Raw genomic sequence first — 16,567 nt, 5'->3', positions numbered from 1 at the left:
TAATTTAGAAACTAACGCTGCCAATATATATATACTAATAATATGGATAAACAAAATTAAAATGCAGCTTCTGGAAAAGTATAATTAAAGATATAAATATAAAAAAAAACATTTATATAAGAATCAACACTATTCGTTATTATTTCTTCATGAGTCCCTTCTCCCGTGGTTGGTTTCCGTACTACAAACCCACGTGTAGCACATATTTACATCTCCGCTGTTGGAAACATTAAATACCAGGAGTCACATGCTCGCTTTCGCTTCATAGGTTTCACAACGTCATTTCTTGGAAGGTTTCAGGCGGCGCTGTAAGTTTCTATCTGCTTCGCCGCGCCCCTTGCTTGAAATTGACAGGAAGATTTAACCAATGATCTGTCCTCCTCAGCGTTCCCATCTACCAATCAGATCTTTACGTCTAGGTTGTTTGGGAAACTGTGTCTGTGTGTCAACCATTTTGAGTCCGAAGCCCCAACGCCAACCTAGTAATGGAACCAAAATGGAGGCCGGTGTAAACTCGCGTAGATGTTGGGCGGAACAAATAGCGAACGAATGAAAAAGAGGATCAAATGCAGGAAATACATTTCCGCTCACAATGTACTTTGTTTTTGTGTGGAGTGTTATCGACAACCACCTTTGACACGCGTTCTATGCACGAAGATTAGTGTACAAGTATCTGAATACTTGTAGCTTTAGTGGGCTTAGACTGGTTACAAATAAGGTGAGTAAAACGCTGTTACTGTCGGGATAAATATGTTGTATTGATGTTATTTTGAATTTTGGGTGAATTTTACAAAACGCCAAACATACAAATCAAATACTGTATATTGTTTAATCATTAAAAGATACGTATGTTTGGCGTTTTGTAAAATATATTGTTTTAATACGTGCGCTCAGGGGAGGCAGGGTAGGCAGTGCAGTAAATCTGTGTACTTACCTGTTCAAATACTGGAAAATACTGAACTGGGGGGGGGAGAGAGGCAGGCAGTACCTCTGCCTCACTGAGGGGGCGTGTGTGTCTGTGTGAGCTCACGAGCTTGTTCCGCTGTTGTTCTTCTCCAGGTATTATTATTATTACAGACAAATGGCATTGTGGGTAGCTAAACAAAGTAATAGTATAGAAAGTTGTACGTGCACCGCATGAGTTGGTTTATTTTGCCCTCACTGCAAAAATGGAAGATTATATATATAAGCTACAACATTTCTCAAAACTGGACTCTCAGTCAAAACTGGAAGTGATAAATGATGGAAGACGGATGCCGGAGCTCAAAGATTTGCTTCAAACGACGGGACAGAAGATAACACGGTCGTTTCAACCGGAGTGGTACACCAGGAAAGACTGGCTGTGTGGATGTGAAACGAGAAACCGCCTTTTCTGCTTTCCCTGCCTGTTGTTTTCTACGTCGGGTGACAATGTCTGGACTACAACGGGATTTTCTGACTTGAAAAATCTTCAAAGGAGCCTTAGCAGACATGAAAGTTCAACTTCTCACATTCAAAGCCAAATTGCTTTAAAAACTTTTGGAAGCGTAAGGGTAGATTTGGCGTTGAAAGAGCGGAGACTAAATATTAGCGTCCACAATGCTAAGGTAAAGGAAAACCGAGAGATTTTAAAAGACCTCATTAATGCAACGTGCTTCCTAGCCAAACAGGAATTAGCATTTCGTGGTAACGATGAGAGTACGACCTCTTCTAACCGTAGCAACTTTGTAGAGCTGTTACATGCTTTTGCTGAAAAAGATGAGAGGTTAGCTAGACATTTGGAGACATCCGCTGTGTTTTCTGGCTTATCAAACAGTATTCAGGAGAATTTAATTGAAGCAATAAGTGACGTGATAAGAAACGATATAAAAAAGGAGATTAAGGCTGCCCTATTTGTTGCTGTAGAAGTAGCCGAGGCAGCAGATGGCACAAACAAAGCCCAGATCTCTGTCATTTTGCGTTATATGGCTGAAAGTGAGGTATCCTGTGAACTGAGGGAAGCCTTCTTGGGATTTGATGATGTGAGTAATGACAGACGAGCCACTGCTACAGCTGAGTACATCTTGGGAGTGTTGGAGAAATACAAGTGTGCCGAAAAGCTGGTAGCTCTGACTTATGACGGAGCGGCTGTGATAGCGTCAGATCTCAAAGGGGTGCAGGCCAAGATCAAAGAAAAGATGCCTGGAGCCATTTTTACCCACTGTTACGCACACAAGTTGAACCAGTTGCTCACGCATTCAGCAAAATGCATGCCTCAGAGTAGGACTTTTTTTAAAACAGTGGAGGGGCTAGGGGCATTTTTCAGTAAGTCCGCGAAGCTCACTCATTTACTGGAGGATGTTGTGAAGCGACATTTACCAAGAGCAGCGCCCGCGAGATGGAGCTCCAATTCTAGGCTGTTGCGTACAATAAGCATGTTCCAATCTGATCTGCGTGCTGTATTCCATATTATGAGTGAAAATCCAGATAGTTGGGATATTGACACGCTAATGATGGCCACTGGATATGATCGATGGCTGACTCAAGCGTCAACATGCTTTTTCATTATGGCATATAAGGACATTTTCAGTGAAACGGGTGCACTTCTTAGAGTGCTGCAGAACAAAGTGATGGACATCAGATTTTGTTGTGCACAAATACAGGACACAATTGGAGTTGTGGAACGCCAGAAACAGGAGTTTGACAGTTTCTATGAGCGATTTGAGCAGAAATGCGCCACACTTGGGCTGACAGATAGTGTCCAAAGTAATCAGTCAGTCAGAGATGAGAGGAAACAAATGTTTCATGACGTTCTGGACAATGTCAGTGTTCAACTGAAAGCTAGGTTTGATGATTTTGGTGAGCTAGCTTTCCTTGGTTTGGTCGATTGTACAAAATTTGAGGAAATGTCAAAACATTTTGATGACACCAAAATGAAGAGCCTGTCAAAATATGCTAGATTCTTTGACTTTGATAGACTTAAGTCTGATCTCATCGGACTTTATAGCTCACAAACGGTGAGGAATGAATGTAAATCTCCTGGACAGCTTCTCAGCTTTTTGGCCCAGAAGGATCTGATGAAGACTGTTCCTGAGGTGACAAAGTTACTTCAGCTGGTGGTGCTCACTGTACCGGCTACAGCAGCGTCTGTGGAAAGGCCATTCTCTGCTTTGAAAAGACTGAAAACATACAGTCAGAATCAGACTGATCAAGGACAACTTTCATCCGTAGCAATAATCTCTATAGAGACGGAGAGACTTTTAAAACTAAAAGAAGACAAAGAGGACTTTTACAACAAAGTCATAGAGATCTTTGTCCAGAAGGATGGGCGAATGGACTTTATTTTCAAGTAAAGGTAAACATGCATACACTCTGACTGCTGACATTTTAAAGAGCAAAACTACTTGCTTGTCTTTTTGTTCTGGACTGTATATACTTTCATTGTATCGAATGAGTATGAATTGTGGAATTGTGATTGCAAATGAAGAACACACGGAGGGTGCAGCAGAGCAAATGTGCTCTCTCTGAGCCGCTATACATTGAACACTCTTCTTTCGCCAAATATCTACATATGTGTGTGTAAAGAATGCTGATATGGGATATGAAACATAACCAGTAGTCAATGTGCAAGCAGCCAGTTGAATGGTGTGAATTTTTGCTACTCTGTTGAATTAATATACGGTATTTGTAAATCTGACTTTGAAAGAGTCCCCGCCCCAGCCACGAACCTCACAGCACGTCACATTAAATTAAACTTGTGTCATGTATTAATATAGACATATTAATCATTATTTGCATTAATGTGGTGTTGTATGTTTATCAGATGTCGTTGTCTTGTATCGGTGTGCTTGGTGTTACGATGATAACAGATACAAATAAGCTTAGGTGCACTAAAACAACTGTGTGTGTGTGTGTGTGTCAGGATGGAGACGCAGTGGGACAAACTGAGGCAGCTTCCTGCTGTGTACAGTCACCAGCTTGATGAGCTGTATGACAGGGATGCTTTACCTATGGATGTGCGACACTACCTGGCTGCTTGGATAGAGAAACAGGAGTGGTAAGACAGCTCTTATCTCTTGAGCCCTTGTTATTGTTATAGTCACATGTTTCGTACTAATATAATGTGCTGTGTATGTGTTCTTTAGGGAGCGAGCAGCAAAGGACTATGACTTTGCTCAGGTGCTGTTCCAGGTCCTACTGGAGAATCTGGATATTCAACACAGCCGCTTTGTGCAACAGAAGGAGTCATTCTTACTGCAGCACAACATCAGGCGTTACAAACAGACTTTCCAGGTCTGTCTTGTGGGGATACATGTGAACTGATTTTGTGTTTTTGTGGCACTTGTTTTTTACTGCAAGTCTAAATGAAGTCCTTTTCCATAGCCATCACAAACCGCTGAATGCTCCTCCACATGACCAGCTTTCAATTATACCCAGATATTCACAGGATGAATTTGGGCACATTCTTTATCAATCTGCCCCTTCTACATTTGAGAGTTTCCTTGTGGTCTAACTATTGCCTCAAATTAATATCATAGAAAGCTATGGTCAGTTTTGAAGTCTGTATCTTAAGAAATCTCTTAATAGGTATATCGAGTGGATTTGTGCATTACTTGTGGCTCCCTCCCTGCAGAAATTCCTGGATGAACCGTGTCTCCTGGCAAAGATCATCCTGTGGTTCCTTCAGAAAGAGAGGGAAATCCTCCAGAGTGCTGAGTTGGCTGAGCAGGTAAGAGAAACTGTACAGTGTGTTACTGCCACATACTGTACCAGGCACAGAAATAGAGCATATTTACCAAACGGTATGCCATTAAACATTCCTTGGCTACTAAAAGTAGTACAGATAAAGCATCAGGCATAGTCTTCGCTTTGAATGGACATTATCCTGTATCATATCTGAACGATTCCTTACCCTCTCGCCTGCTCTTCATCCTTTCTTCTTTCCCAGGTTCAGTTTTTGCGTGTCGAGCCAGAAGCCATGGAGACAAACAGCCAGTTGGAACTTGAGCGTCAAATGGCCGGCCTCAGGAACGATGTGCAGGTGTGTGCCGCCGTGTGAAGTCGTGTGTGAGCTTTCTGAGTTTATGGCACCGCTGTTTACATTGTTTGTCTGCTGTTGGAACACAGTGCATGGAGCATACCTTGATATGTCTGGAGGAACAGCAAGATGAATTTGATTTTAAATTCAAAACCCACAAGATGGAAGGTATGCATGTTAAAAGGTTTTGTTTTTGTAACACGGTCTTCGTCATTTCTCTTCTGTGATGAGTAATTACGTGGGCTGACTCACTGACTCACGCTTCTGTTTTTTGCCTGCCTTGAATGGAAAATGTGATCCCTCTTTGGAAACTCTACAGTTGATGCAGCTGGGGTAGATGAGCCAACGAAGAATCATCAAACAAGAGTTCTTCAGGGTCTTATCAACAAACTGAATGATTGTAGAAAGGTATGAACTTTCCACGCTTTGAAGTTACATAGTAACTCTCAGCTAACTCCTAAAAAAATCATTGGAGCTTCCCCCCTCATCATCTTTGATCCACTGTCACAGTCCACGCTCTCAGACCTCTGTAAGGTTCTGAGCCGAGCTGAGAAGCTGACGGAGACGCTGGTGGACAAGGAGCTGGTAGAGTGGCAGAGGAGGCAGCAGAAAGCCTGCATCGGAGCGCCAGACAACGTTTGCCTGGATCAGCTGGAGAAGTGGTATGATCACGCTTTAATCTCCACAAACTCTGACTATCATGAATGTTTGATCAGCCTTAGAACCCAAAGATTATTAATTGATTTTCAGCATAATGCAATGTGATTGTAACAGCCCTATTTAAAGATACATTTTTACATATTATGGTCTGCATGGTGGGTAACTGTCCAAATTGCCCAGAAAACAAGAACATGCTGTTAATTTGATATTTTAATGTACAGGATTAGATGCATTCAGTCAAATACTGCCATTTTACTACATACCATGAGCATGAACGTCTTCATCACGTCTGTCTTCTCTTCTGTTTTGTAGGTTCACCTGTGTGGCAGTGTGTATTTTCCAGGTGCGTGAGTTTCTGAATAAGTTGGAGGAGCTGATGGGAAAGGTGACCTATGCGGGCGACCCTGTGAAAGCCATGAAACCAGATCTGCAGAAAAGAGCTGATACTCTTCTGATAAAATTACTCAAGAGGTCTTTGTCACAGACTTAATTTCTGATTCGCCCGTGCTCCCTCTCACCGTCTGCATGTTAAATTCTGTGGCTTTACTTTTTTTTTTAGTGCCTTTGTGGTGGAGACCCAGCCGTCCATGCCTCAGGGGAAAGGCCCGCTGGTCCTCCGCACCAACGTCCAATTCTCTGTGAAGACCAGGTGCAGACTATTGCTATGTTGTAATGCACGTAAACACATTTAACATAATGGGCATCTCTGGGTCTCTCTTAAAGTAATTCAAACAAATAAAATCTGAAAATAGTGTTTTCAAAAGATCACAAGGTTTATGATCCTAAAGATTTGTTGTTTCAAGTTAACAGTAAATGTTTTACAGAAATGACTTGAAATTAAACTCTTGCTAAAACCACTCAGACTTGCAAACATCCCATAATTTCGTTTGAAGTCAAAAGCAGATGATTTTGTTATTCTTTTTTTTTTCTTTTTTACTTTAAGTGGAAGATGAAGACTCACGTAATACATGTGTTTGTATTTGAAACTGTATAGGGATTTGTTTCTTAAAGTGGCTCATTGATAGGACATTTAACACCGCAAAAATGCAGTGACACCGTGTCTCCAGCAGATGGCCATATAAGGATTTATTAAAAGCACTGCAAATGTTTTATCATCATTATATATTATATTTTAAACACATTTAACACGGAGCTCTGCCGTAACTTTTTCAGACTTCTTGTTAAGTTTCCTGAGCTGAACCACACCATGAAGGTCAAAGTGTCCATGGTCAGGTGAGATCAAATCCTCCTTCAAATCCTCCTAACATTCACAGGAACCTGTAGCACGCAGTTCCCATTTTAAACCTATTGAGAATGCTGCTTTTATGTCCCGCTGACTGAACACTGTTACTCCTTTTCTACCCTAAAAAAAATTAGGACTGCTCCTCCAATCAAAGGGTGAGTCGCTGTTATGTATCTATGGCTGACATGTCAAACGATAGCCACAGTTTTGTTTAGTCACCTCATTGAATGGGATGTCATTTTCCCTGCTCACACTTGTAGATACAGACGTTTCAACGTCCTGGGCACAGACACCAAGGCGCTGATGGCAGAGAGTCAAAGCGGAGGCATGGTGGCAGACTTTAGACACCTGGTGAGCCAGAATGTTGGACTTACTGATAACTCACCATTGTTGTCATAGTGAATAAATGACACAAGGGTCACATATGTATACTGTAGCTCTGCATGAATATGGATAATCAATATAAGCTGTAAAAGTGATGATGTCATTTTAGACACATTCTCCTCCTTTTTACTGTTTTTGCTGGCAGACTCTCAAGGAGCAGAAGGTTGGAGGCAGTGGCAAAGGAGTCAGTGATGTGAGTTCACTATGACAATTTTAATTCAATAGATTTAATCACTTAACGACGTAAACACCAGTATCATAACCTGTGTGTGTTGTTCACAGATCTCTCTCAGTGTGACAGAGGAGCTGCACATCATCTATTTCGACACTGTGTTTGAGATGAAAGGCTTGTCTGTGAACCTGCAGGTGGAGTTTTCTTTGTGTCTTTTACATTTCTCTGTTGGATTTGTAGAGAAATGGATGTTTGTGTCACTCTGTACATCGTTAAGCGCGTGGAATGGTGAACTGAATATACGATGTCGCTCTCTGTGTAACAAACGCAGGCCTCGTCCCTCCCGGTGATCATCATCTCCAACTCCAGCCAGCAGCAAAGCGCCTGGGCCTCGGTCCTGTGGTTCAACATGATCTGTCAGGACACAACGGTAACGGGTCATCAGCAGCAGCACAGCGCAGCCAATAGAAACCCTCCAAGAATGAATATTAAATGTGTGTGTGTGTGTGTGTGTGCACCTCTAGGAAATCATGTTATTTGCCAACTGCCCTGCAGCCACTTGGCCACAGTTTGGAGAGATGCTGAGCTGGCAGTTCCTCTCTGCAACCAAACGGGGTCTCGACGACGACCAGCGGGCAATGATAGCACACAAACTCTTTGGTAAATGCTGCATCTGTCAAAAGTGTTGCTTGATGTCTCGGATGTCCTGCCCAACATTACACTACTGTAGCTATGAGAGAGGTGAAGTGATCAGAGCACGTTTGTCGATTGATGCAAGACTGTTGGTCATATCGCAGACACAACTGGTGTCCTTGCACATCATTACGCCATTTAAGCATACCAGTTATGCAAGCACATCTTTTCAAAATGTCCAGGGAAACTTTACAGTGTCTGGATTCAGTATAACAAAGGAACATGTGTACAGTCCACGTTGCAATGTCAGATGTATTAGGATTGCACAAGCTGGTTATGAGAAATGAAAAGCTATGTAACGTGTTTTCATTGTGATCTTTTTTTATCCCATCAGGAAAGAAGCAGAACTATGACACCTGCAAAATTAGTTGGGCCAAATTTTGCAAGGTGAGAAGTTTTATAAAGATTTTATGAATGTGTAGTTTGATAATGAACACAGTGTGTGTATTATTGACCCTTTCCTTCTCCTCTGCCCCAGGAGAACACTCCTGACACTTTCTGGCTGTGGTTTGACGGCATCTTGGTGATGGTGAAAACCTACCTTGAAAACCTTTGGAAGGATGGGTGTGTATACTGTGATCTGTTTCAGGTGATGTCGTAAATACCTGGTACATAATAATACATAATTATTTGTATTCTCCTCTGCACCACAGACTCATCATTGGTTTTGTGAACAAAGCCAAAGAGAAGTCCCTCCTGAAGACAAAGCAGAGAGGCACGTTCTTGTTGCGCTTCAGTGAAAGCATCATTGGCAGCATCACCTTCTCCTGGGTGGACTTCCTCGAAAACGGTGAGTTGCTCGTATTACTCAATGAAGTCTACACACTCGCTCTTCAAATCTCCACATCGGTCACACTCGTCTGTTTCTCTGTGCGATCCTCGTCTGTATCTCAGGCGAGCCCACCATAAAGACCGTTCAGCCCTTCACCAAGGTCGACCTCAGCCAGATCCCCTTTCAAGAAATCATCAGGGAATTCCAGATCATGGTAGCAGAGAATGTCCCGGAAAACCCCCTGGCTTACCTTTACCCCAACACTCCCAAAGACGAGGCTTTTGGGAAATACTACGCTGACAAGATAGGAGGTACTGTGGCAGAAATGAATGTTTGACCCTTAAATCTTAAAGTCTGTACGTTCAGTGTCCTGTAGGTGGCAGCTATGTCTATATTTTGTTTTACTAGAACAGTAAGATATGTGTAAGGAGAAAGGTTGATTGAACTGATCGAGCCCATCTAAAGCTCCCAAAAGTACCACAGCGATTTCACTTAATGTCCTTTGGTTGTACTTTTTATTTGTTACTGTTAGCCTGTCCACTGTGAGCATGATGTCACACTGAAACTGCTCCCGTACCTTCCCATTGCTGCTGAAATATACAAAGAGCTTTATGAATGTGACACTTTGACCCTGTTGTACACAATTCAGCCCCTAAAAGAGCATAACTAAAGCCAGAAAGAACAGCAGACGATTCATGTTCCAGTCAGTCACTGTGACGAATACGACACATTGCCTCATGTATGAATGTGTTCTCTTTCAGAGCACAGTCCTTACTTCAAGTACATCAGAACCAAGCTGATGTTCATTTCAAAAGAGTAAGTATATGCTTCCTGTTCCTTGCTTGATTTCATTAAAACCAAACTGGATTACTCCCTACCCTCCCTGTATACAGTGTTCTTCTACATGTGTGGTTTTCATACGATAACCAATCGAAAACAATGAAAATGGACTGACGACCCACAATTTTTAAAAACTTGAACAACTGGTTGTAATGAGTGTTTGTCATTGGTCATGTAGGAACTCACTGGAGGCAAGGTCACCCATGCCTTCTGACATGGCAGAGGGTGAATGCATGGAGCTAATGAATGGCCCGTGTGCAGAGGCAGCTGGTGAGTGGTGGCTCTCCTCGCCGTCCCAGCCTGCTCAAACCCAACCAATCAGTTTAACCTTCATCGCCGAGCTCTGTCCTGCCCTTTGTGTCATTAGGCATACTCGAAAATCATAAAAGGGAAGATGCTGTATAGATAGATGCCAGGACACAGCGGTGAATTTGTTGAACTGATTTCTCATGCAGCTGCATGCGTCCTTAGTCCAAACATAACATCTGACGGGTGACTGGGTTAGGCTGAACTCTTACTAACAAGTTTATTTAACTTAATGGTATAGTGTTTCTTTCTTCCTGCACTTAAACCCTTATAAGATCAAAATAATCCTTAATAATCAATATTAAAAATCAAAGGTAACACCCTCTTGCTTTTTTACGATTGTAAGTAGTAGTAGTGACAGTAGGAGAAGGACGAGGATATGGAGTAGTAGTAGTATAGTAGCATGCATTAATTGTCGGGGATCTGATTGATCCTCTAATCTTTTGATCTACTTTTCATTTCTTTGTCCAACATTCACAGTCTGAAAAAGGCTGGAAAATGTGTTGGAACTGTGTAATCAATATCTGGTAACAATGAGAAGACACTCAGAAAGTGCATACCTCCATCAAGGCCGAGTGGTCCTCCAATCAAGGCTCCCTGTCGCCCCGGGGTCAAGTTTAAACAGGTTATTGATTAGAGCGTGATCACCCTCACCGCTCCTCTGGTCACTACAGCAAAGAACCAATGCCGTGAAGAAGCTCTGTCGCAGCTTAAAGGTTAAACTGACGTGTTCACTGATCCAATGTCTCTAAAATCATTCTGAGGCGGAATGATGTTCTGAACAAGGCCACTGACATTGTTATTTGGAAGATGAAGTATCTTGGGCGATATTTGGATTTGATTAACCCCTCTCTGTAGGCAGTTGAATGAGTGCTTACGGAACTTTGGGCCATTTCTCCAACGGCTCAAGCATACTCTCAAACTGCTGTCTCCTCACTTTCTACAGCATGTATGTGTTTTCCTCATGTTTGTTTTTAACACACCTTTTGCCTGTTAAAAAGCTGTTTAAAGACCTCGCATCTACACGGCTATGACAACATTAACTGTATTTTTCTCTTCTGTCTCTCTGCCCTCAGTCCAAGATGAGGATCCTCTTCCTCCCGAGTCGCCTCCAGGAGTCCAGTGCGATATTGACCCTATGCTGTCCGACAACTTGGCAATCCCAGACACAGATTTACTGGGGTATCTCAACAACCCCTCCCTCCTCGATTCTGATATGCTGTCCTATGATCGGAGTCTGTGCGATTTCAATTTTCAAGTTCCCTCTCCTTCCTTGGTCTTCCAATAAGCATGTGCATTATACACAACAGAGCCACTGCATAGCATTCAAATGCACTGTCAGCTATACTTATACATAACAAAACTACATGCACACGTAGTGTACATAACAAATCAAACGGGCACTCTTCCAATAAGCATGTGCATTATACACAACAGAGCCACTGCATAGCATTCAAATGCACTGTCAGCTATACTTATACATAAAAAAACTACATGCACACGTAGTGTACATAACAAATCAAACGGGCACTCTTGAGTTGGTCAAATATTGCTGGACTTGGGCTTGGCTTTGCTCCTCATGGATGGGATAAATGCAGAGAACACATTTGGTTGTTTTGTGGAGAAAAAAAAAGACATTCTTCTTCCTCTTCCTCTCCTGTTAAGAGTTGCACTTCCTCAAAGTTTTTAAGGCTTCTAAGAGGAAATACAGATAATGTACATTTCCATTTTAATCTAGTTTCCTCTAGAACAAAATGGGCACAATCTCTTGCACCTTGCACCGGCTGCACCTAATTTATTGTTTTAAATATAGATCCTTGAGTTTAAATTATGTTGCTGTGTCCCATTTTCTCCTCTTATGTGCTTTTGTAAAAAGTGGAAAATGTAGGAGTCAAAATGGAACTATTGGGTACCTGATTGTATGAATGTTGTAAATGAACGATCCAGTTACTTTCAGTTTACTTGAGAGTACCGAGGATAATATGATGTTTTCCTTTTTCTCTTTTTTTGCCGAGTTAATCACTCATTTCACAATACTTAATGTATAATGTTCTTGGTAAGAAGTACATCCTTTGTGAAAAGAAATAAAAAAGATACCATAGTGTGTGAGGATAAACTGTGAGTATTTACTGGCTGTCAGAATCTCTAAAGAATGAAGGCCTCCACTCCTCCCACTACACAAAGCACCACATGATATGGACATCATCTTTTTTTTTTATCACACAGGTTTCAGATTTACAGCGCTGAAACGGCAACACGTACGAGTGACCTCATGTGTTCCTGTATTGCTGAAAGAAGAAGTATTGTGTTAGACTGGAATGTCCTGTGCTGTTTGTGTATTATTGGGCGTTTCATTGGGTATTTTAGTTCATATGCAAAAATAGATATTGTTTTTCACAATAGTTTGATTGATATAACCTGGATGACTTACTTTCATGACAAATGGAGTCTTTCTGTCCTTGCAAATGAAGTCTTCATATGTTGTCACTGCAGTGCAGACAGGAAACTGCAGGTGGCGATGTTTCGTTCCTTTCATTTGTTATTCAAAGAGCTCACCCAACCACAACATGGACTGTAAAATACAATTAAATACAAAATAAAGACAAAGCATACATACAGAATACACATGAAGAGTAGTGTGTAAGCGTCTAATCATGTGTATGTATATTTAGCAGGTTTGTAAAGAGCTCAGGAGCAGTGTCCAACTGACCGAGGATGAATGAATGGACGGCTTCAAAATCTTTCTATGTTATTTATATAAAACAAATCAACATTACATTATAAATAACACTTATCTATGGAAAACACTGTGTTGTTTTTGCCCATTTCCACACACTGAACCACTCAAAGGGGAATATATGAAAATGAGCAGTCCTCTGTTGTGGACGGCAGAGTTTCCCCATGTTTTTTTTAGCTCTTAGGTGCTGGTAGGCTGGCAAACACAAAAGTTATTGAAGTGAAAACTAAGCATTGTCACATCATTTTGGATCATGGGCATTACCACATTTGCAAAACCAGACAACTTTGATTAAACCCACTGTATGTTGCATACAGGGATGCTGTAAATGTATGTTTTCACAGTCACGTTGGTGACTGTGAACCCATTACTGTAATAAAAACAAAGGTTACGATATTGCACAAAAACAGTAATTTTTTACAGATTAATAATTAAAATAAATGTCACTATTACTAACCATAATTTAGGATTAACTTTAACAAGGTTGAAATAAACATAAACCTTATATTAATATACAAAGGCAATAAATACACGTGTAACCTACTCAGAGAAGAACATTAATGATGTGGACTCCTTCCTGGGGTTAAGTGATATAAACAGTAAAGAAACATTTACGGAACTTGGCTCTGTTTATGAACCAGCGGCAATGTGTGTGTGTGTGTGTACACAGACAGAGGTGATCATAGCTCTGTGTGGGTCCCTGGAGGGGGACAGGTGGACAAATGTCTTGTAGCTGTGAGTTGATGTAGGGTTTCAGTTACCAGCTGATACAGAATTAGCTTTTTCTCATCAATGATGAAGTTGGAAAGAAAAGTAATTGTCTGGCTCGCCTTCGCCACAGTTCAGGAGCTCAGCCCAGGGCGCCAGAGGCAGGTAAAGGGTGCAGCGGCCCTGCTGAGTAACACGTAGTAGGCCTGTCGAAACTGGCGATTCATGACAGCATAGAGCACAGGGTTTATGCAGCTGTTGAGCCAGGTGAGGTTTGCAGTGAACATGTGCACCACCTGTGGGGCACGGTTATTCTTGTCAGCTATGTTGAGCAACAGGAAGGGGCCAAAGCAAAGCACGAAACACAGGAAAACAGTGAAACACATCCGCGTCACACGCTTGAATTCCCCGTCCTCCCCTGAGGCTGCAGAGTGGGAGGAGGAAGCTGCAGCGGTGGGAGCAGGTGTGGTTGAAGGAGGCGCAGAGGGAGTCTCCTTGGCTGCAGATGAATGTGAAGCTTCGTCTTGCGTAAAGTCCTTATGGGGATTTTCCCAGGCGACCTCTGCATTCTTTACCGCGGACTCCCAGGGGCCGCTCACCTCACAGCTGCCTGTGTTAGTCGTGCAGCTCTCCACACCGCTGTCCTCTGCCCCCTTTGTCAAAGGTGGTCTCTTCCTCGATGAGCGGCGGCTCGGTCTGTAGCGGAGCAGAGCTTGTGACGCAATCTGAACTCGTCTGTATATGAGCAGGTAGAATACGCCAACACAGCCCAGGCTGAAGAAGAAGTAGAAAAAGAGAAGAATGGTGGTGTAGGGTCGACCCTTGGTGCGGTGGAAGCTGCATGTGCACACCTGTGGTACAAACACAAACACAGACCATTGAGGGGCAAAGCTGACTGTGCCCAGAGCCCATGTACAGGTCAGGAGAATGATCAGGCCACGGTTGGAGAAGATGCGGTCAAACATGGCTCTTTTCTCAACCAGGAGGTATCTGCTCACTGCCACTAAGCAAAGAGTGATGATGGAGACAGAGTTGGAGAGGAAGAGGAGGAAGCCAAAGGTGCGACACCAGAGCGGGCCACTGCGCCATTGGAGGTGTAGGTAGGAGTCAACTGAGATAGGCTGCAGTATGGTACAGTACAGGAGATCAGCCACGGCCAGGTTGATGATCAGCACATTGAAGCGAGTCCTCAGACGAGGGTCGAAGGCAAAGGCCAGAATGGTCATCATGTTGCCCACTGTACCAGTGATGGTTACGACGCAGCCCAACAGCACCGCAAAGTATCGATATCCTTCCACTGAGGGGCTGTAGCAGGAGAAGGTGTCGCCCTCTGTCTGGTTTGTGTAATTAAACTCCATCCTAAACAGAATACACGGACACATTTTAGCCATAAATCTAAATCTAAATCCACTTATTGAGGAGCTTAAACAAATTCACCAGTCAGTGTTCAGTCGTCTTTATTGTAAATGGATCTGCAGCTAAATGTTACAACCCAATTGTCTTGCTTTCATCGCAGTTTATGCTTCTTGGACTTGGAAAAAGGTGGGGTGAGAGAAACGGATCCACACAGATATCTTTAGGTACTTGCAACATTTGAAAATGAGTTTGTCTACTGAAAGGTGGTAAGGGAAGTTGAAGTCAGATGGCCCAGGACTCGCCTTGTGCACATTTCCCCTTGCTGATCGAAACCTGATCGTCTGTGGTTGTCACTGTTAGTATGATCACTGATAGTAAAATAATGTCATGTTGTTTTTGAAAATGGTTTTTGACAGGTTTTTCTTTATTTTTTTTACTCATCTATCTTGTAATCGCATCAGTATGCATAAGCTATTGTTCTTTCCATAAACCAATGACAGAGGACAGAACTATTATTGTTACTTACTGTGAACGAAACATCTCAGATAATTACTAAGCAGTTTCTTACCTACTATCTCTCTTTTTTTCTTTTTGTTTTCTTCACACAGTGTAAACTTTGTAATGTAATGTAAACACCCTCCTATGTCTACTCTCTTATGTATTTAAGCTCCTTCAACTCTTAGTTCCATATGTATTTAGATGTATATGGATTGTGAGGCTCAGGTAAGTAAAACATGCATTATAATTAATCTTTCTGATATAAAAAAGAAACCTTCCCTAGAGATTCTGAGAGCTTAATCAGGAGGGACTTAATCCATTTGTTCATTTACATTGTAGCCTCTTAAACAGAAATGAAGATCACATAGATGATAACATAAATGCATTTCTCACCTTTAGGCTGGTGAATGTTTCCTGCCGTTATATGTGTCGCTCTGTATGATGTGTGATGTTGTCTTTGGTGATCTGCTGCTCTGTGTGACCACGCACTTCCTGTTGGTATTATATTGCTCTCTCTTTGTTGCCTAAGTGGCCTATATTGTGACATTGCATCAAACGGGGGATTCTGTTTCGTCTATCAACACAGGAAAAGAGGCTTTTGCTTGTGGGCTAAAAATGAGTCAGATTCTGAAATGAAGCTGTGACCTCCAGTATTGGGGAAGCTACTGTTCAAGCTACTTATGATTAAAAGTATTCCAGCTGTACCAAAGCTACTCTCTGAACAAAGTAGTAACAAAGAAATGGACAATTTTAAGTCAGTGCCATTTCAATATTAACAAGGAAATCATGTGTGTATTGATGTGTGTGTTACATGTTCTTCCTAAGTGCCTTTATGGAGGTTATTAGTAATCCACTGTTATACATTTCCTATTTTAAAAAAAGGAACTCACCAGTTTTGCTTACAACCATAAATTCACTTTAATGATTTTTATATAGAATTTTTTTTAAATTCAACAATAAGGAAGCTCCAACATTTACCTCTCATCATTTATAATCTACTTATACAATAATGTTTCAATACACGTCTCCTAAAGAACAATTAGTACATTTATAGACACATTATCTTTTTTATTGCAGTTAACAAGAGGAGTTAGCAGGAGTGCTTAAAGTATTGCTAGTTCCATGTCCTAAAGTCTCCTTCTAATTAGTTCAGTCACACAACATTAGGCCGTCACAACCCATCACGACAGCTTTCACTGGGA

General features: G+C 41.9%; 3 protein-coding genes across 3 annotated transcripts; 2 read left to right on the top strand and 1 right to left on the bottom strand.

Moving 5' to 3' along the window:
* The first annotated feature begins 555 nt into the window (after positions 1-555).
* stat2 (signal transducer and activator of transcription 2) lies at positions 556-12,182 on the top strand. The gene is made up of 24 exons (XM_076156425.1): positions 556-718; positions 3,881-4,015; positions 4,104-4,251; positions 4,592-4,687; positions 4,907-4,999; positions 5,086-5,164; positions 5,316-5,404; positions 5,507-5,658; positions 5,969-6,127; positions 6,216-6,305; positions 6,830-6,889; positions 7,034-7,054; positions 7,160-7,250; positions 7,429-7,476; positions 7,566-7,649; positions 7,787-7,885; positions 7,980-8,115; positions 8,483-8,535; positions 8,627-8,712; positions 8,802-8,938; positions 9,043-9,231; positions 9,682-9,736; positions 9,939-10,030; positions 11,143-12,182. The coding sequence occupies exons 2-24, from the start codon at positions 3,882-3,884 to the stop codon at positions 11,352-11,354; spliced, it is 2,403 nt and encodes an 800-aa protein (XP_076012540.1). The 5' UTR covers positions 556-718; position 3,881; the 3' UTR covers positions 11,355-12,182.
* On the top strand, positions 770-3,863 carry LOC143005190 (zinc finger MYM-type protein 1). The gene has a single exon (XM_076156426.1). It carries the CDS (start codon positions 1,170-1,172, stop codon positions 3,309-3,311), a length of 2,142 nt encoding a protein of 713 aa, XP_076012541.1. The 5' UTR covers positions 770-1,169; the 3' UTR covers positions 3,312-3,863.
* Positions 12,183-12,708: 526 nt separating the features above from the next.
* Positions 12,709-15,837, bottom strand: gpr84 (G protein-coupled receptor 84). The gene is made up of 2 exons (XM_076156427.1): positions 15,759-15,837; positions 12,709-14,870 (listed from the first exon to the last, which is right to left on the bottom strand). The coding sequence occupies exon 2, from the start codon at positions 14,867-14,869 to the stop codon at positions 13,646-13,648; it is 1,224 nt and encodes a 407-aa protein (XP_076012542.1). The 5' UTR covers position 14,870; positions 15,759-15,837; the 3' UTR covers positions 12,709-13,645.
* Between the last annotated feature and the right edge of the window lie 730 nt (positions 15,838-16,567).

This window comes from Genypterus blacodes, unplaced genomic scaffold, assembly GCF_046128005.1.
Source record: "Genypterus blacodes isolate CSIRO-AG114 ecotype Tasmania unplaced genomic scaffold, CSIRO-AGI_Gbla_v1 ptg000070l_1, whole genome shotgun sequence".
Classification (NCBI taxonomy): Eukaryota; Metazoa; Chordata; class Actinopteri; order Ophidiiformes; family Ophidiidae; genus Genypterus; species Genypterus blacodes.
The sequence above is the reverse complement of the archived record's forward strand: the minus strand, read 5'-3'. Positions and strand labels throughout refer to the sequence as shown.

Bases quoted from the DNA above. Each gene is read 5' to 3' on its own strand.
- LOC143005190 (XM_076156426.1), top strand. From the start codon at position 1,170: ATGGAAGATTATATATATAAGCTACAACATTTCTCAAAACTGGACTCT.
- gpr84 (XM_076156427.1), bottom strand. From the start codon at position 14,869: ATGGAGTTTAATTACACAAACCAGACAGAGGGCGACACCTTCTCCTGC.
- stat2 (XM_076156425.1), top strand. From the start codon at position 3,882: ATGGAGACGCAGTGGGACAAACTGAGGCAGCTTCCTGCTGTGTACAGT. The intron at 5,659-5,968 runs GTATGATCACGC...TCTGTTTTGTAG, and splicing joins CTGGATCAGCTGGAGAAGTG to GTTCACCTGTGTGGCAGTGT. The intron at 9,737-9,938 runs GTAAGTATATGC...TTGGTCATGTAG, and splicing joins CTGATGTTCATTTCAAAAGA to GAACTCACTGGAGGCAAGGT.